The sequence below is a fragment of the Protomyctophum parallelum genome (genome assembly GCF_964188405.1).
Source record: "Protomyctophum parallelum genome assembly, chromosome: 9".
NCBI classification, from domain to species: Eukaryota; Metazoa; Chordata; class Actinopteri; order Myctophiformes; family Myctophidae; genus Protomyctophum; species Protomyctophum parallelum.
The window spans coordinates 24,199,053-24,216,174 of record NC_139706.1 but is presented as its reverse complement, the minus strand read 5'-3'; the positions used below and the strand labels follow the sequence as shown (position 1 = coordinate 24,216,174).

Sequence of the window (17,122 nt, the reverse complement as noted above, 5' to 3'; positions counted from 1 at the left end):
TCTTGTTTACAAGAGGGTCCACCTTGTTCAATTCTCAAAACACACACACACACACACACACACACACACACACACACACACACACACACACACACACACACACACACACACACACACAGGCTACCAGTTGTCAAGTTGAATGTCAAATATTTTACCCTATAATGGTATTAATGGTATAATTATACCCCTATGTTGGAAATTGGACAGTCAAGTAGAATACACTTTACTGTACGGCCCCTGTCCGCCTACGCCTATGCCAGTATTATCAACACGTCTAATTGCCCAGTAATTGGCATTGAATTGGCATGCGCACACCTCATGGAGCAGTATTATAATATGGACACCAATAGAAACAAGCCGAAAGGCTTGGATTCATCCTTTTAGCAGACCCCCTACTGTACTTCCCCCAGGCTGTGCTTGTCGTCCATGCAAACTGTTAAAGTAGGTTATTCAATCAATCAATCAATCAATCAATCAATCAATCAATCAATCAATCAAAACTGACATTTTTGGTTTAAACCCTAATTTCTGTTTAATTTTGAAGGATTATAATATTTAACCATTATTTTAATAACAGCTTAAGATGCACAAGCCTTAATCCAAGCACAAATGGAAGGATATAGCCTACAGTAGTCCACATGACATTTTTAATGTTAATAATGATTTCAATGTCACATATTATGCATTATGAAATTGAGAATTTAAGCTATAAAAGTAGTAGTTCATTATGTTAAATTGAATTCACCAAAATGTATATTTAGTTTGTACTAGTGAAGAATACATTAATTGTCAGTTGAGAAAAACAAATCTTGATTGGAACTTGAACATTTGGACTGTAGTGTAAACTATAAATGGTACATGCTACCGTGTTTTTTAATGAATGTTGTCATCTTGTGCATTCTCCATGTTTAAAGGAGAATTCCATGCTAGAAGGCTTTCTTACCTTTCTTTGTAGTTGTTACGTCCCCACCAAAGAGGTCCAGGTGTTTTTTTGTGCAAAAACTCCTTAATGGCTATTTCCCTATACCATAAGCCCTCAATGAATTGCATTGAATTTAATGGGAATTGAATGGGGCTATGGGGTGTTGTGCTAATTTGCTTATTTCCTTCTCAATAAGTAGTAAAGTGTGCCGCTTGGGATATTATTTACATTATGAAGAGAGGATATATACAAAAAAAAATTTTTTTGAGCGATGGAAATAAGCAAATTAGCACAACACCCAATAGCTCCATTCAATTCCCATTCAATTCAATGCTATTCATTTAGGGCTTATGGTAGGGTGAATAGCCAATAAGGAGCTTTTGCACAAAATAACACCTGGACCTCTTTGGTGGGGACGTAACAACTACAAATAAAGGTAAGAATGCCTTCTAGCATGGAATTCTCTGATGTATCATGTACACTTTTTTTTTCTTTAATAATTCTTTTTGGGATTTCTTAATGCCTTTATTGATAGTACAGTACAGTAGGGAGACGAACGGGGAGAGAGAGATGGGTAGTGACTCGCAGCAAAGGCTCCATTGGAGCCTAGGGGCTCCATTTTCGTCCCCGCTAAACCCCTTATCCCTAAACTTCTTTGCCTTTTTTTTTTACTATTTTGCAAAACATTTTTGAATAGTTAAAATTAGCTATTTGAACTATTCAAAAATGTTTTTCAAAATAGTAAAAAAAAAGTAAAGAAGTTTAGGGATAAGGGGTTTAGCGGTGATGAAAATGGAGCCCTAGGTGCCCGGACCGCTATAGGCCAGCGGTTCAGGATGTACACTTTTGAGGGGAATTAATACAATCTCACCAGTTTGCATTCTATAGAAAAATAAGATGTTCGCCTAATTACCGGTATGTTCGAGACATTGCAGTAGCCTATGCTTTCACACTACCTGACTAGAATAAGTGCTTCTGTAAATGAGTCCGTCTGATCCATGGCCTTGGGAAAGTGTGTGTGTGTGTGTGTGTGTGTGTGTGTGTGTGTGTTCTAAAAAAGAAAAACTCCTCCACATGGGAGAAGGAGAATTGCCTGGCTTAGTTGAGAGTCACACAGCAAGTGCTCAGACTTGTTATTTGAGCTATTCAATCAATCACGCACACGCGCATGAACACGCACGCACGCACACACACACGCACGCACACACACACACACACACACACACACACACACACACACACACACACACACACACACACACACACACACATACTCACTCACACACACACTCACACTCATCATGTCTGAATTGTGATACAAACAGGCTTATCTGAATAATTAAAATCAATTTCATTTGGTCTCTTCTCCTCCATTACTTAGTAATAAACATGGCTGTAGGGTGACTAAAGCCCCCAACGACCTAGTCCAGTGGTTCCCGAACTTTTTTGCTACAAAATAGCCGATCTACAAGCTCACAACACATGAGCTTGTAAATCTGCTATTTCCACTACTTAATTCTTAAAAATATTTTTTCCCTTTAAAATAATAATAATGGAATTCTGTTGAAAAACTTGTGAAAATGTATGAATTTGTGCAGATTCTTTCTTAAATCTTTTGAAATGATAATAATCACCATGTCATGGCATGGCATATTCAAACCACGGGCTTGAGTCATATCATGAAAATGTGGCTGTGTTACTTCTGGTGCAGAAGAAGATGGCATCATCAGATTAAAGAATTAGATGAGCAAGAACGCTTGCCAAACACAGGCTCAAAGTCTTTCTTTCTCCAGCGCATATACGTACATACGTAGTACAGTAGTAAATCCAAAGGAATCTTCTCAAAGCCACATGCAGTACTATAGTAGATATCGAAAACCTTTTCATTATATAAATTAACTGAATTTGAAAAGAAAATAATAATCCCACTGGACAGATACCATTCCTAAAGCCAAAGATGGTCCACACCTCATGCATGTCTAATTCAGGTGAATTAAGTATGTAAGCTTACCTTCTGAGTCTCACAATCACTGGTGGACCAGACCTGATTATTGTATCATCAGGAGGCAATTTATGATAAGAAACTAGATCAGGATCGGTGCCAGATAGTTCATCTACCAGCCAACAGTTGCCAAAGGGAACTGTTGGCGGTCAACAACATGATTTGAAGCGAAACACGTCGCTTACCCTGTGTTTTTCATGTTTTCATGCATTAGTACACTTCTGCCCCTGGGGAGGAGGAGACTGACACTGGGTTAATATTTGTAAATATTAATTAATGAAAGAGCCCTCATTATGTAATGTCATAGCTGAGAGCTGTACACCAAATATAGCCTAAGATAACTGGGCTGTAAAGATGCAATCTTAACTCCAACCCCCCAACTCTCCATGTTAAATAAGGCAGAAATATAGGAAAAGGCCACGAGCAAATTATGTGGGTGTTTGTCTGGGTTTGTAATTAAGGCCAATGTAAGAACTTGTCTATCAGCACGACATGTGCACTAATAGGCACATGACAGTTATTGCTTGCTAGCTGTGGCTTTTTCATTTTCTGCATAATTAAATATTATGTTTTGTTTTTCAAATCAGTTCATTCAAATGGATGCTATTCGTCATTCTTTCATATATAATCAGTTATACAATAATATGCCACATAGTTATGTGATACAGTGATTGACAGGGTTATCATTTCTTTGGAAACAGTATGATTTGTGAAAGGCAGGCAGTAAATGAGCAGGCACAATTGTTTCACTGAAAAGGTCTCAGTGTATTATTAAGCTGATAAGACAAGAAACTATCTTCATTTTTGAAGAAGGAACAAACATCTCTATACTATCTATCTATAATATCTAGGTAATTAGCAAGAACCACTGTAGAGCTAGAAATTGGCTCTGCTTGACAATATATTTTAGACATATCCTTTTGTATGCAACCTGAACCTTCGGAGACATATATCCTTCCGAGTGTGGTAGAGAGTAATCACTTTGTGTGAGGCGAAGACACTCATTCACATGCTCCTCCACAGTGGGCGACAGTTCAAGGTTGCCTGCTATTAAGCCTTATGGATGATCGAGACTACTGCTCCCCTCTGCTCAATACTGAGAGCATCTATCAGACCTGTGGCAGTGATTTGATGTGTGCAGTGCTTCACGTTCTAACTTAAAGGAAGTACTGTAGGCATTATGTTAAAAAACTACCGTATGCGCAATGACATGTTTTTTGCTGATTGTATTTGTATTTGTTTGGAAATTCAATACAGGAATAGCTTATACTGTATTGTAGCTTTTTAAACACGGGTCACCCGGAATCTAGTTTTTGGACAAATCACGTCACACCATTACTTGAATATCTTCAAAGGAATGCTAAGCTATTTATTTAATTCTGTTAGAAAACAGAGTTTTGTAGAGGTTTCTGAGATCACTAGTGACATTTTAGGTTTGATTTATTCAACTACAGGCTACAGCACTGCAATCTTCCTGTCATGAATCAAACATGCTCTTAAATATACATTAAAAGCATCCATACACAGGGAAGGTGTTCTTGTTATGCTCAAGGAACATAGAGATTTCAGTGAATGCACAGTGGAGTTGTCACATCGCAACCTAGAGGGGTTTAGTTTTCCTGGAAACGACAGCTTTCTTCTATCTCTCCCCATTATAAACAAAAACAAAAAATGCTTTTTGACCCATTATTTCGAGTGTGGTTTAACCTACTGTAGGCCTATTAACCTTCATAAGCAGTGTTTCCCAACCTTTTTTGTCCCAGGGCACACTTTTCATATAGCCTAAAAGTCTCGGGGCACACCTAGATATACGGTGTATATATATATATATAGGCCTAGATACATACTGTACATACATACATACATACATACATACATACATACATACATACATACATACATACATACATACATACATACATACATATGTGTATACGTATGTGTTTGTGTACATATGTGTATGTATGTATATATATATATATATATATATATATATATACACATACATATACATATACATGCACAGACTATACTGTAGGTCCTATAGTATAGTCTTTGCATGATTATATTAGAAAAGCCAGGCATTGTTTTTTGGTTATACAATTCCTTTTGAATTGGAGACTCCAAGGACTCCAGGTGAAAAGAAAATATATCTGCACACTGTTTTGAATGCTCCCAAAGCGGTCTTGCTCAGCAGTTTGTTGTGGATATGCATGCATTTCCCTGGACTCCAAGGATTCCAACCATTATCATTATACTGTAGTTCATTGGAATAGAATAAAAATCCTTTTGATTACCAAGGTACACTGATTGTACTGAATTTTGTCTTGGTGACAGTGATGCAGACAGAAATATGGACAACTTAAATAGTTTAGTACATTACAGAGTAGACACATTGGCAATATTCAGACCGCGGCCATCTTGTCAGCAAGGTGCTAACTACGTAGGTGCGAGACTTATGACATATTGAAGCTGTGCCACAGTGCAAATGTAAACACAACCTAACAAGACTACAACTCGAAATTATTAGGGAGATATCAAATGTTTGTCCCGCTGATTCCGGTTCATCATTTCAGCTTGAGAGATCCCAGATGCAGGCTGGAGGGGGGAACTTGTGAACTCAATACTGCCGCAATCTGGCTTAGTCAGGTTAACGTATACCACTCCTATACGGAGCTTTGTGTGTCTCTGTGTCCCTGGCTGTATCCCTGTGTCCGAGCACGAAAATAGCGTTTGGTTGGTTTCCATCACCAAGTGTAAATGTTGTGCAGCCTAACACACAGTATACTGTATATATGATGATTTCGCATGTGATAGTACAATACAGTAGAGGAACCCCCACATGGTTTCGGACGCAGGGCGGCTCGCCGGAACCGGCCCGGCCCCCTGGGAGCATTCATGTGGGTCTGGATGTTCCGGGGACCCCCGAGGACCCCCACACGCTAACTGACATTTCACGACCGTTTCGGACACAGGGCGGCTTGCCGGAACTGGGCCGGCACCCTGGGTTCGTTCCTGTGTGTCTGGAAGTTCCGGGGACCCCACACGGAGTTGCACCACTCACTTCACAGTTCAAGGTTGTAATTTTTTCTAAGAATTGGAGTTTGGAAGCACTCGTTTTTAGTAAAGCAACCTCCTGCTGCCTCCTGCATTATGTGCAAATTCAAAACAGGTGTTACGCAGGGCAGTTGAGTGATATCCAACGAGCACTCCCAAACTCTGACACTGAAAAAAGAAAAACCTGCACAGAATTTCTGTGTTGTCGTTGAATTAGATTTTGTCCATATTTCCATGCTGTATTGTGTGGTACCATAATAGGAAAGACAACAGCTAAACATTATTGTAAATTGCAGATTTTTAACGAAATTGTAAGTCTTGAGTGTTTCATTTTACATTCTCAAGAGTTAAAGATCTACAATTTGGTTACCAACTCTTTGTTATTTAGCTAGGGACCACCTCAGACCTTCTCAAGGATCCCCGGTGGTCCCCGGACTACTGGTTGAAAACCACTGCCATAAACAAAGGTCACAAAACTAGAAAAGGGCGCTCCTCTGAGCTCGAATCCCCAATATGTGGGGTTGTATGATGCAAGGGGAAAGAGTTATTTATTTATTATTGTACAACCTTTGGTTCAAGAGTTACATTATAGGCCAAAATGTAAAGGGGCCTGTTAAAGCACCACCATGGGGTTGATTATTGGGAATGTGCATGCAAAGTTTCACGGCGATCAGTTCAGCAAGTGTCCAAGATTAAATCAAATCAATTCACGAAATACATAAATCAGCTTATACTGTAGCTAAAAGTGAAGTGAGGATTACTCTAGTGTTCCAGATTTAAGTAATGCACCAGCAGCATGCACCACATGCAGCCTGACATGTATGTCATTAGGTTAGTACTGGTGTTGGTTTCTCCTCACCACGTGATTCCCATAATGGAGGATTTTTATCTAGTCTAGATTATATACTGTAGAAAAGACTTCCGACATAATCTGCGATATGGTGACATTTGACAATATTTTCGCTGTCTGCCCATCTGTTCTTTGAAATCAGACAGAAAGCAGCATTTTTCGTCTATTTGAATTATTCATTTTCTGACCTTAGCACATTGTTAGAGACATATTCACTCTTGCTCTCTAAAAGCTTAGCTGAGGCCTTCAGCTTGACATAGTGCTTCTTTCTCCTCATAGTAGAGGGGAGCAGTAGCCTAATGGATCCCCAGGGAAATGGATATGGAAGCTATTTGGATCTTGCTATCTCATTCTCTCAACTTAGATCTTTTCTTCTCTCATATGTATCAGTCATATCTCTCTGCCCATCTCATTCTTGGCTTCCTACCACGCTTCATTTCCACTGTGCAGAAATCTTGACGGGCAAAGACTAGCTATTATAATTTCATATTGAATCCCCTGCTACAACCTCTGTGGAAATAGGTTTTCGACTTTATGTCTTTACAAGGATTGTTTCTATTGCATACATATCTTGGAAATGGTATGTAATTCTGAGTTCAAAGCTGTAAAAAACTACTACTACTTTGCCAGTAGTAGTAGTAGCCAAATCCACCCAATGTTTCTATTATTTACTCTTATGTTACTAAGACATTTTGTCCCTCCGTTGACCATATTCACACTGCTGATGGTGTCATATGGGTGGTCATCATCATAGAGTCTATGATGATGACTTTGACGTGGTGGCCTTTTTGCTGTTCATCTGGGTTCATCTACCGTCTATGACATAGATGGTAGATGAACCCATAGGATGAATGAAGGTGAGCACAGATTATTTTGCCCTATAGTTACATACAGTAAGTAAATATTGGACTCGTACAAGCCAGATATCTTCCGAACATTCTGACAAATGAAGAGGAAATTAACTTAAATACCTGTCTCACTCTCAACAAAGTCTTGTGAGATCACTAATCACAGGACATTCACAAAATACTTAGGAGATCGGAAGTGTATATCATTTCATACCATTGGAATATTTTCGCAATTGATAGAGGATCTTTTATAATATAAAAGGTCCTCGATCAATTGCGAAAATATTCCAAAATGACATTGACCATATTATGGTCAATGTTCTTTATTGCAGTGAGAACTATTAAGGCAGTAACTATAAACAACGATTGCGTTTCACACAAGTTGGCCATACATGGCCTACTTATGCTCAAGCAGAGTGCACAAGTACTGCCGAACTCTACGAACTTACGATCAGCCCCTCTATAAAATATATATACCTACCTTGAAGCGTACCTTAGTTACGTCACCGTCAACAGCCAATAAGGGACCACCATTCTTACCGACATACATACATATTGTACATACATGTATACATGCATACGTTACCTTTTACCCACCCAACATTGAAACATATCTTAATTACGTCACCATCAATAGACAATTATAACCATGCATACCACTTTTGAATTTTGATCCAGCCGACCACAGTACTTGCGCGCTCTGCTTGCGCAAGTAATGAGTCTAATATACCTGTACATAGATGACCTGCAGCCAGATTGCTAATATGTGTCTCTATATCTCTCCCTCCTCACAGTATCCCGGACAAGGTTTGAGGACAGCCCGCCTCGTATCGTGGAGGACCCCTCGGACCTGGTCGTATCCAAAGGGGAGCCTGCAACCCTCAACTGCAAGGCGGAGGGACGTCCCGTGCCTAATTTAGAGTGGTACAAGGACGGAGAACGAGTCGACACGGACAAGGACGACCCGCGTTCCCATCGCATGCTTCTGCCCAGCGGCTCTCTGTTCTTCCTACGCATCGTACACGGACGGCGGAGCAAACCGGACGAGGGCATCTACACCTGTGTCGCCCGCAACTACTTGGGAGAGGCCATCAGTCGCAATGCTTCCCTGGAAGTTGCCGGTAAGGCATTGTCGTTTATATATTATATATATTAAATATGGTTTAGAGAGGACGTAGAAAACATACGCACGTCGACAGGTGGGTGTTGGGCTAAAGAGACTTCAGTTAAAAGATGGATGGAGCCCGCACACCATTATATGGTACAAAAAATACTTCTTATTTGACGACGTTTCGATCCTGCGGATGACCTGATGAAGATCCACAGGATCGAAACATCTTTTTTTGTAACATATATGGTGTGTCCAAAGTGTGGCCCACGGGCCACTTTTGCGGCCCAGAGAAGAATTTTATACCTAAATTGTCTGAAATTCTTTATTAGGAGCAACCAACAGTAAGGGACATTTTTACATTGAAGTTTTTCATTCACCTGGGCATTTCCCAGAGTATACTGTAATTTGTCAGGGTTCCTTGTTGTCTCATTCTGAAGGGGTCAAAGAAAGGCTATTTAATTAAAAAATTTACCTTGCACGTCTGTCTGGTTATATTTGGTAATGTAGTTGGCCCTTCTGTGTTTTAATATTTTCTAATATGGCCCCCTTTGAAAAACGTTTGGACACACCTGATATATGGTGTGCGGCCTGGGAAATGTAGTTTCTCACCAGGTTTCTCACCTAATATGGTAATATGGTCATTGGTTTCTCACCTACTATGATGCGAGAGCACAATGGCCACCATGTGAATATGGACAATGTGTGGTGATTTCTATGGCAGTGTGTGTAGTATGTGATGAGAGATCATTCATGTGTGCACTCACAGTAGTATGGGTTTATTCTTCAGCTATTTGCTTGTGTGAATATTGTGTTGTTGACAAAAGAAAACAGGTAGACATGTATGGATGCATTCTGGAAATTGCTGGTCCAATATGAGCCCTATTTATTGTTTTTTGTTGCGCAGGCCAAGATACGTGCCACATACTGTCTTCCTTCACTCTAATTGTGCCAGTGTGGCGTGACCCTAGGCAGAACAGCAGCTATATCTGCCATTGGGAAATGGATTAGTCACTGTGTTGATTAGGAAAAGGAGCATAACAGATTAGTGAGGCAGAACTGTCCCTGTTTAAAAACATAAATATTATTTTTCAAGAGTGAGAACCCACCCACTTACCCACCCACCCACTGGGTTGTGCTGTGAAAGTGCTCATGGCTGGCTGACCTCATCTGTTCAAAAATAGGGCCAGTCTCCTCAGTGATGCGTTGAGATTTGTAAGCGGCTGCAGCCACCTCCAGTATTGCAGCTGAGAGAAGACATGAAGCATCCCTTCACTTTAATACTGCTCATCCAAAGTGTTACATGGATTCTCCTTCGTGTGCCTAACCGAGTGAATCGAGTGACCGATAACGAGAGCCTGTTATGGCCTAATCTTGATGACTATGGTTAGTTGGGGCATATGCTGACAGTATTGTGGTGGTCTTAGACCCCTATTCCCCTCAGGTACAACCTCCCGTCGGCCCGATGTGTGTATAATTGTGCTGACTGTGGGGAAATTAGTGTCCTAGTTCTGGCAGGAGAGGGAGTTCATGCTGCTAATCAGTCTTGCAGAAAGGCAGAGGGGCGGGTTCAAGTTTGTGTGTGTGTGTGTGTGTGTGTGTGTGTGTGTGTGTGTGTGTGTGTGTGTGTGTGTGTGTGTGTGTGTGTGTGTGTGTGTGTGTGTGTGTGTGTGTGTGTGTGTGTGTGTGTGTGTGTGTGTGTGTGTGTGTGTGTGTGTGTGTGTGTGTGTGCGTGCGTGCGTGCGTGCGTGCGTGCGTGCGTGCGTGCGTGTGTTCTGAGTGTGAGTGACAACAGGTGGACAACTGCCCCATCCCCTCTGCTGACCAGTAATTAATACCATATAGCATCCGTTAGACTTTGTGTGGCTTAGACTACTTAGTAGGAAATAGCGTTGCCAACAATCGTCTTACTTTAACCCGCTTAATAGCAAGACACGATGATTACTAATAATGTATTCTGTCTGTACTGGATGGATGCATGTGTCACATACTCACATTAGCATACTTAAATCTATGAAATCTTGACAGTTTACTTACCCTTGGATTGGTCTCATGCTGTGTAATACTGAGACGTTGACCACTGAAACATGCCCCCCCCCCTCACACACACACACACACACACACACACACACACACACACACACACACTCAGGCCTCATTCACACGTACCAAACACCAATCAAGCAATGTTTGGTCGTTTTTTTGGGCCACCACAATGCTTTTCCAATGGGAGTGACATGGTTTGATCAAACATTTGTGTTTGATTGCTGATTGCTCCCCCCTCATCAAACAAAAATGTTTGGTCAAACCATGTGACTCCCATTGGAAATGAATTGGGCAGCAATCAGACATCGCACACGGACCGAACATTTGTTGTGTAGGTGTGTACGAAGCCTGAGGCTTCATGGCTTCATGAAGGCCCTACAATGCTTGTAGATGTCAGTTAATTTAGCTTCTCAAATACGTTTGAGAAATTCAATTTAGGTTGATTACAGTTTCAGCAGAGCTTCACTCACATTGAATCATTAGCGAGCATTAGGGGGCACAATTGAATTTCAAGTGATGTTTAGCTCCTGTGGGTCCACAGGATGTTCTTGGCATGCTCATAATTGTTGCTTTATTCTACAGTACCTCACAAACCAATAACAGCTCAGTGGCCTTAGTGGTTAGAGTGTCTGCCCTGGCACTGTAGGTCTGGAGGCGTTCGATCCCCTGCCGGGTCATACAAAACACTGAAAAATGGGACCCAGTGCCTCCCTGCTTGTGCTTGGCACTCAGCATCAAGGGTTCGTTTGGGGTAAGTCCCTGCGACATACTAGCGTCATGTCCAGGAGGTGTAGTGTACTTGTACATCAAGCTGACTCATGCTAAGATAACAGGAGATACAGTCAATTGTAGCCACTAGCCAGTCCATGGGTTTTTCCAAAATGTAACCTCTTTAGACGTTTAGAATTTTGTAGGCCTATAGAGGGTACTAATTAATTATTATGAGTACACATCAAGTGCACTCACACAGAGGGTAACAGTATAATCCATGGAGCAGTGCCCTGTATCTAATCAGGTGTAGTTAATCAGTGCTACAGTGTAAAGCAATAAAAATATATTGACTGGATTACAATAAAGTAAAATAATATTGCAGAGAGAGAGGAAAAAATGCCACAAGGGCATAATAATTCAAGTCAGGGCACTCAAGGTAGATTTGCAATTAAAAGGCCTTTATTTTACATCTGGGCTAGTTTTACTTTCTCTTGATCATGGATTAGTAATTCACTAATGACCGCTATAGATTGTTTATTTAACTTCTTCTCTACTGTTGCCTCTTACTGGGGCACACAGAACATTCTGAAGATCTTCTGCAGACAATAACAGTAAACATCAGGATGCTGCATGTGTCTAGTTTGGAAAGACAAGGCACTGAGAAAAAGGTCCCTGTAGTCCCCCTTCAGACCCCACAATCAGGATTAAAGCCATTTCTCTCTTTTGCGAGCAAAGCCTTCATTAGCTGTGACAAGGCAGTTTCACATCAATGGGATTAGAACAGCCCCCTAATGGGTTTACTCTTACTGCTCCAGGAAGACAAAGGAACAATAGATGCCCCGCCGCAGGTTCACCTTGAGTTCTCAGTCAGAATGTATACTTCTAATGTCCCGGCCATGCTCTCAGCTATGTTGTGCACACACAATGCCTGTGACCCTTCAATTTCTCCGACTAACCTTATCTGTCCTGATTAGCTCTAGCTCTGCTGCCTCTCACACTCGCTGTCACTTCTCAATGAGCACTGTTACGTTGTCTCTGTCCAGTTACACGCGTGTGCCTTGTCAATCATGCCTCATCAGCGGTCTGCTGTTGTTCAGTACACTCTTTGGATGTCAGGTTTCACATGTCTTGCCCGATGAAGGTCTTGCGACTGAAACATTGCACAGATTCAAATAGCTTATAATAGAAGTGTGTGGGTCGGATTCTGTTCTTTTTTCACAGAGACTTTTATAGATGTTGTTGTATGTATGTATGTTTCAGTGTATATATCTCTTACAACGCTCACGGACAACAAGACATGGAACTGTAGTTCAGCTGTGGCTGCTGACAAAAGGCAATTGTATTATTGTGATCACTCTTTCTCCCTCTGTACCCATTCTTCTAAAAACACCAACAGATGGCCTTTTCACAGTCCTAAAGCTGTGCTTTGCTTAACACTTTATGTAGATAAATGTCAACTTGAAAATGGAGCGATGAATATTCTGAGTGAGATTAAATCTTTTAATCTGTATATCCCTGTAATATAAAAAGCCATGGAAATTAATGGCTGTGCTCAGAATAGTGCTTGCTGTAAAACAGACAGAACCATTACAGTCGTAATGATGAAACCATCTTTGGGATTCATTTAGATTTGCCTCGCCATTATTAAAACTCACAGGAGGAGAGGTTATGGAAATATGAGTATTAGTCCTTGTCCCCATGGAGCACTCATCAGACCTCAGCCCTGCTTTATGAACACATTTAACTGTGGCCATTTTGGCAGGCATGCAGAGCTGATGATGATGATTGATACAGGATACTTTAAAACAATGTTTTTTCATTCCAAAATACATAAATAGTAACAGTAATAGTATAGCCCCAAACTGCACACAACACAGGCATCTTTCTCACTGGAGTTATGGCAAATTGCCAGGACCAATATGGCAACAGCATTGATGTAGGATCCAGCGGCCAATGCAGTGTCTACGTATATTGATTATGTCTATGCTTTTTTTTTGTCCCACAATTTTGTAACCCATTTTTCACCCCTGTGTCAATCATCCTGTGATGTGATCCTGGGCTCTACACACCCTCCGCCAACCTAGGGAGAGCAACGGACTTAACTCATGCTTCCTTCATGCTTGAGTGTCCAAGTTGCTCCTTTACACCTGACAGGGGGGAGTTTCCCTGGTTGGACGTAGCGTGTGGAAGGAGCACGTTATTCCAACCAGTTCCTTTCCCCTCCATCAGGCGCCCCGGCTGGCCAGGGGGAGGCAGTTTAGAGACCAGGATTACTGCATGTTTTTGTGAGGGTACCTACCCTAGGGGACACGGGGAGAACATGCAAACTCCACACAGATTATGTCTATGCTTACAAAGTAGAAGGGGAAACAAAACACATGGCATGACTAAGATGATTTCTCACCAATTTTGAGGCTACAGTAGACTTCGTCATGATTATGTCCCTCGCCGAAAATAACTGAAAAATGCAACATGTTTTCTTACTGTAAATCCTCTGTAAATGTCTGAGAAGTGGCTATTAGAGACGGCAACTCTTAGAATGGCACTTACTACTATGTATTTCTGGCAGTATTAGCATAGAAATTATGACCATATTTTCCTTAATTGCTTAAATCTAATAAAAGTAGCTGATATACAGTACATGTAAAACATCTATAGACTATAAGCACTCAAAACAAGTGTTATGCTATTATTATTTTAACTGCAGGGAAAACCAGGACTATTGGTAGTGAATGTTGAAAACCATGAGAATCTTTAGTTTTTTTTTTTCTTTCTTTTTTTCTATACATTTTTATCCCACGATTTTGTAACCCAGTTTTCTTTTCACCCAGTGCCAAATATCGAATGTAATCCTGGGCGCTACACTTCCTCTGCCAACCTGGGGGGGCAGCGGACTGACCTCATGCCTCCTTCTATGCATGAGGAGTCCAAGCTGTTTTAGTTTGAGAGATATTTCTCGGGACTCGTGAAGTACGAGCGCCATGGTTAAACTTCAGCCTGTGTTTAATTGGGACTGCTACATTCACAGAGCAAACGTGTACATAAACGTTCAGATTTAAAATATAAAGTGCTCACCCAAGGTGCCATGCACGCGGATGTTAGCATTTTCTAACATCCGTGGCACCTTGGGTGAGCACTTTATATTTGAAATCAGAAGGTTTATGCAATCCCAAAAAACAGGCTGAAGTTGAACAATGACTGTTATGATTATGATAGTCATGTTTCCGTGCTGTAGGACACCCAGCTTGAAACCAGGACAATCCAGGACAATCATGGAACATCTGGTCACGACTCACTCTACATTAGTATTGTGGTGGTTATTGTCTCACAACACCACCTAGCCCCGATACGTTCCCTCAGTCACTACGCTCATTCTGTAGCCCCGATACGTTCCCTCAGTCCCTACGCTCATTCTGTAGCTCCGAGATGAGGTCACAAATACAAGCCCGATCCCTTTGTGTTTCAGAAACGGCGGTTTCCACAACTTACGCTGCTTACCCTTTTCTGCAGATTGTATCCAAAAGTGAAGGTCTGTTAACGAGCTAAACTAAATTTCATTTAGGAGTGGCCAAGAAAATCCAAGTTGTGGCATGAATGAAACAAGCGTTTAAATCGGTTGTTGTCTCCACCAGGCCGAAGGCATGTGGGGAGAGTATGTTTTGCACTCCGTCCGTCCGTTTGTGTGTCCGTCCGTCCGTCCGTCCGTGTGTCCGTGACAGGCTAATCTCGGCCACCGTTAACCCGGTCGATGCCAAATTTTGCACACACACTCCCTGGATGCCAACGATGAACCTCTGCCCCAAACTTTCCAGAACGGCCTGTTATAGCGCCACCAAGAGGCCGCTTTGTGCAAAAACTTCACCGTTAACCCGGTCGATGCCAAATTTTGCACACACACTCCCTGGATGCCAACGATGAACCTCTGCCCCAAACTTTCCACAACGGCCTGTTATAGCGCCACCAAGAGGCCGCTTTGTGCAAAACAAGTTTTTGCACATTCACCTACAGATTTTGTCCAAACATCACGCAAATTGCTACACAGTCTCTCTAGAGCCATTCAACGAAACGGGTCTTTCAGATTTATCACACTCCATCCTGATTGGTTAAGATTGGCTTCCAAAGTTCACAGGAGTGCTCAGTTTCAAACAAAATGCTGCAAATCATGAACACATCGCGTGATTTCCGTGAAATTGTGCACCCACATTCCCACTAGGCCGAGGACGAAATGCCACATGAACAATTTTAACTCAGCCTCAAGGTGGCGCTATAACTGGCCGAAAAGTGTTTTTACCTCTAACTGCACGGATCTGTGGATAACCTGGTGGAGACCTGTGCCCGGAAGGGCACTTTTTCTAGTTTAGTTTGTTTTTCAAGGAAGGACGTTGAAAAGCTTTAGCGCCTCCCCGGCACAACTCCCCTGGTTGAATGTGGAATTAGATTTTCCAACTGACTTCAGTTCAGCACAACTTCCTTGAAAAACATGGAAGCGGCTGACTAAACAACTGATTTTAAACGCTTGTTTCATGCCACAACTTGGATTTTCTTGGCCGTTCCTAAATGAAATTTAGTTTAGCTTGTTAACAGACCTTCACTTTTTGGATACAATCTGCAGAAAAGGGCAGCATAAGTTGTGGAAACCCTGCATGCGCCGTTTCTGAAACACAATGGGAGGGCTTGGATTCGTGACCTCATCTCGGAGCTACAGAATGACTAAACACCACCTGACTATACCTTTGTTTAGCATGGCAAGCTTTGAGGGAGTATAGGCTGGAGTGAGTCACGTATACACCACAGTGAGTCACACTGCTTATAAGAGTTTTGATGCTGGTGTTGCGCAGTGTTTGGTATAGTGATCTGAGCCATAACTCTGCTCTGTGTTGGTTCACGTGTTTCAACCCTCAAATGGCCCACTTTCTGCAAGACTCCCTGCCTTGGGAGACTGGGACTTTGGAATTCAGCATTAAAGAAGTGTGTGTGTGTGTGTGTGTGTGTGTGTGTGTGTGTGTGTGTGTGTGTGTGTGTGTGTGTGTGTGTGTGTGTGTGTGTGTGTGTGTGTGTGTGTGTGTGTGTGTGTGTGTGTGTGTGTGTGTGTGTGTGTGCGCGTGTGTGCGTGTGTGTGTGTGACTGTGTGTGTGACTGTGTGTGTGTGTGACTGTGTGTGTGTGACTGTGTGTGTGTGTGTGACTGTGTGTGTGTGACTGTGTGCACAATTTGCACGCAATCTGTTTCTGTGGTTCTTAATCTTGGTGGCAGGTTCAGGGATTAGCTCGCTGTGCCCATAACTTCACTCCAGTCACTATGAGCAAGAAATAAAGGTCTTGGTGTGCTCATCTCACCAGGCCTCGCAGACAGAGGTCTAAAAATAATACAGCTCTTTCAATTAGCTCCTCTCTGGCTCTTTGAAATGAGCAGCGAAGTGGACAGGGTCAGGGTATTCGGCGAGACTTAAGGGAGGACTGTCCCACCTCCTGACTCTGAGAGTGTAAAAACTGACCAGTAATTCACTCTTCAAGCATGTGTTGCTTGCTGGCAATATCAGATTTTTAAACTACGTACATACTGTGAAGTGTAAATTGCA

The 17,122-nt window shown here is 41.8% G+C and overlaps 1 protein-coding gene across 1 annotated transcript in view; it reads left to right on the top strand.

The window, feature by feature from the left end:
• Positions 1 to 17,122, top strand: part of LOC310864168 (roundabout homolog 2) — a 61,748-nt gene that overhangs the window by 571 nt on the left and 44,055 nt on the right. Inside the window, exon 2 of the mRNA XM_083772751.1 lies at positions 8,474 to 8,800. Coding sequence (XP_083628877.1) covers positions 8,474 to 8,800 — 327 coding nt within the window. The remainder of the gene's footprint in view (positions 1 to 8,473; positions 8,801 to 17,122) is intronic.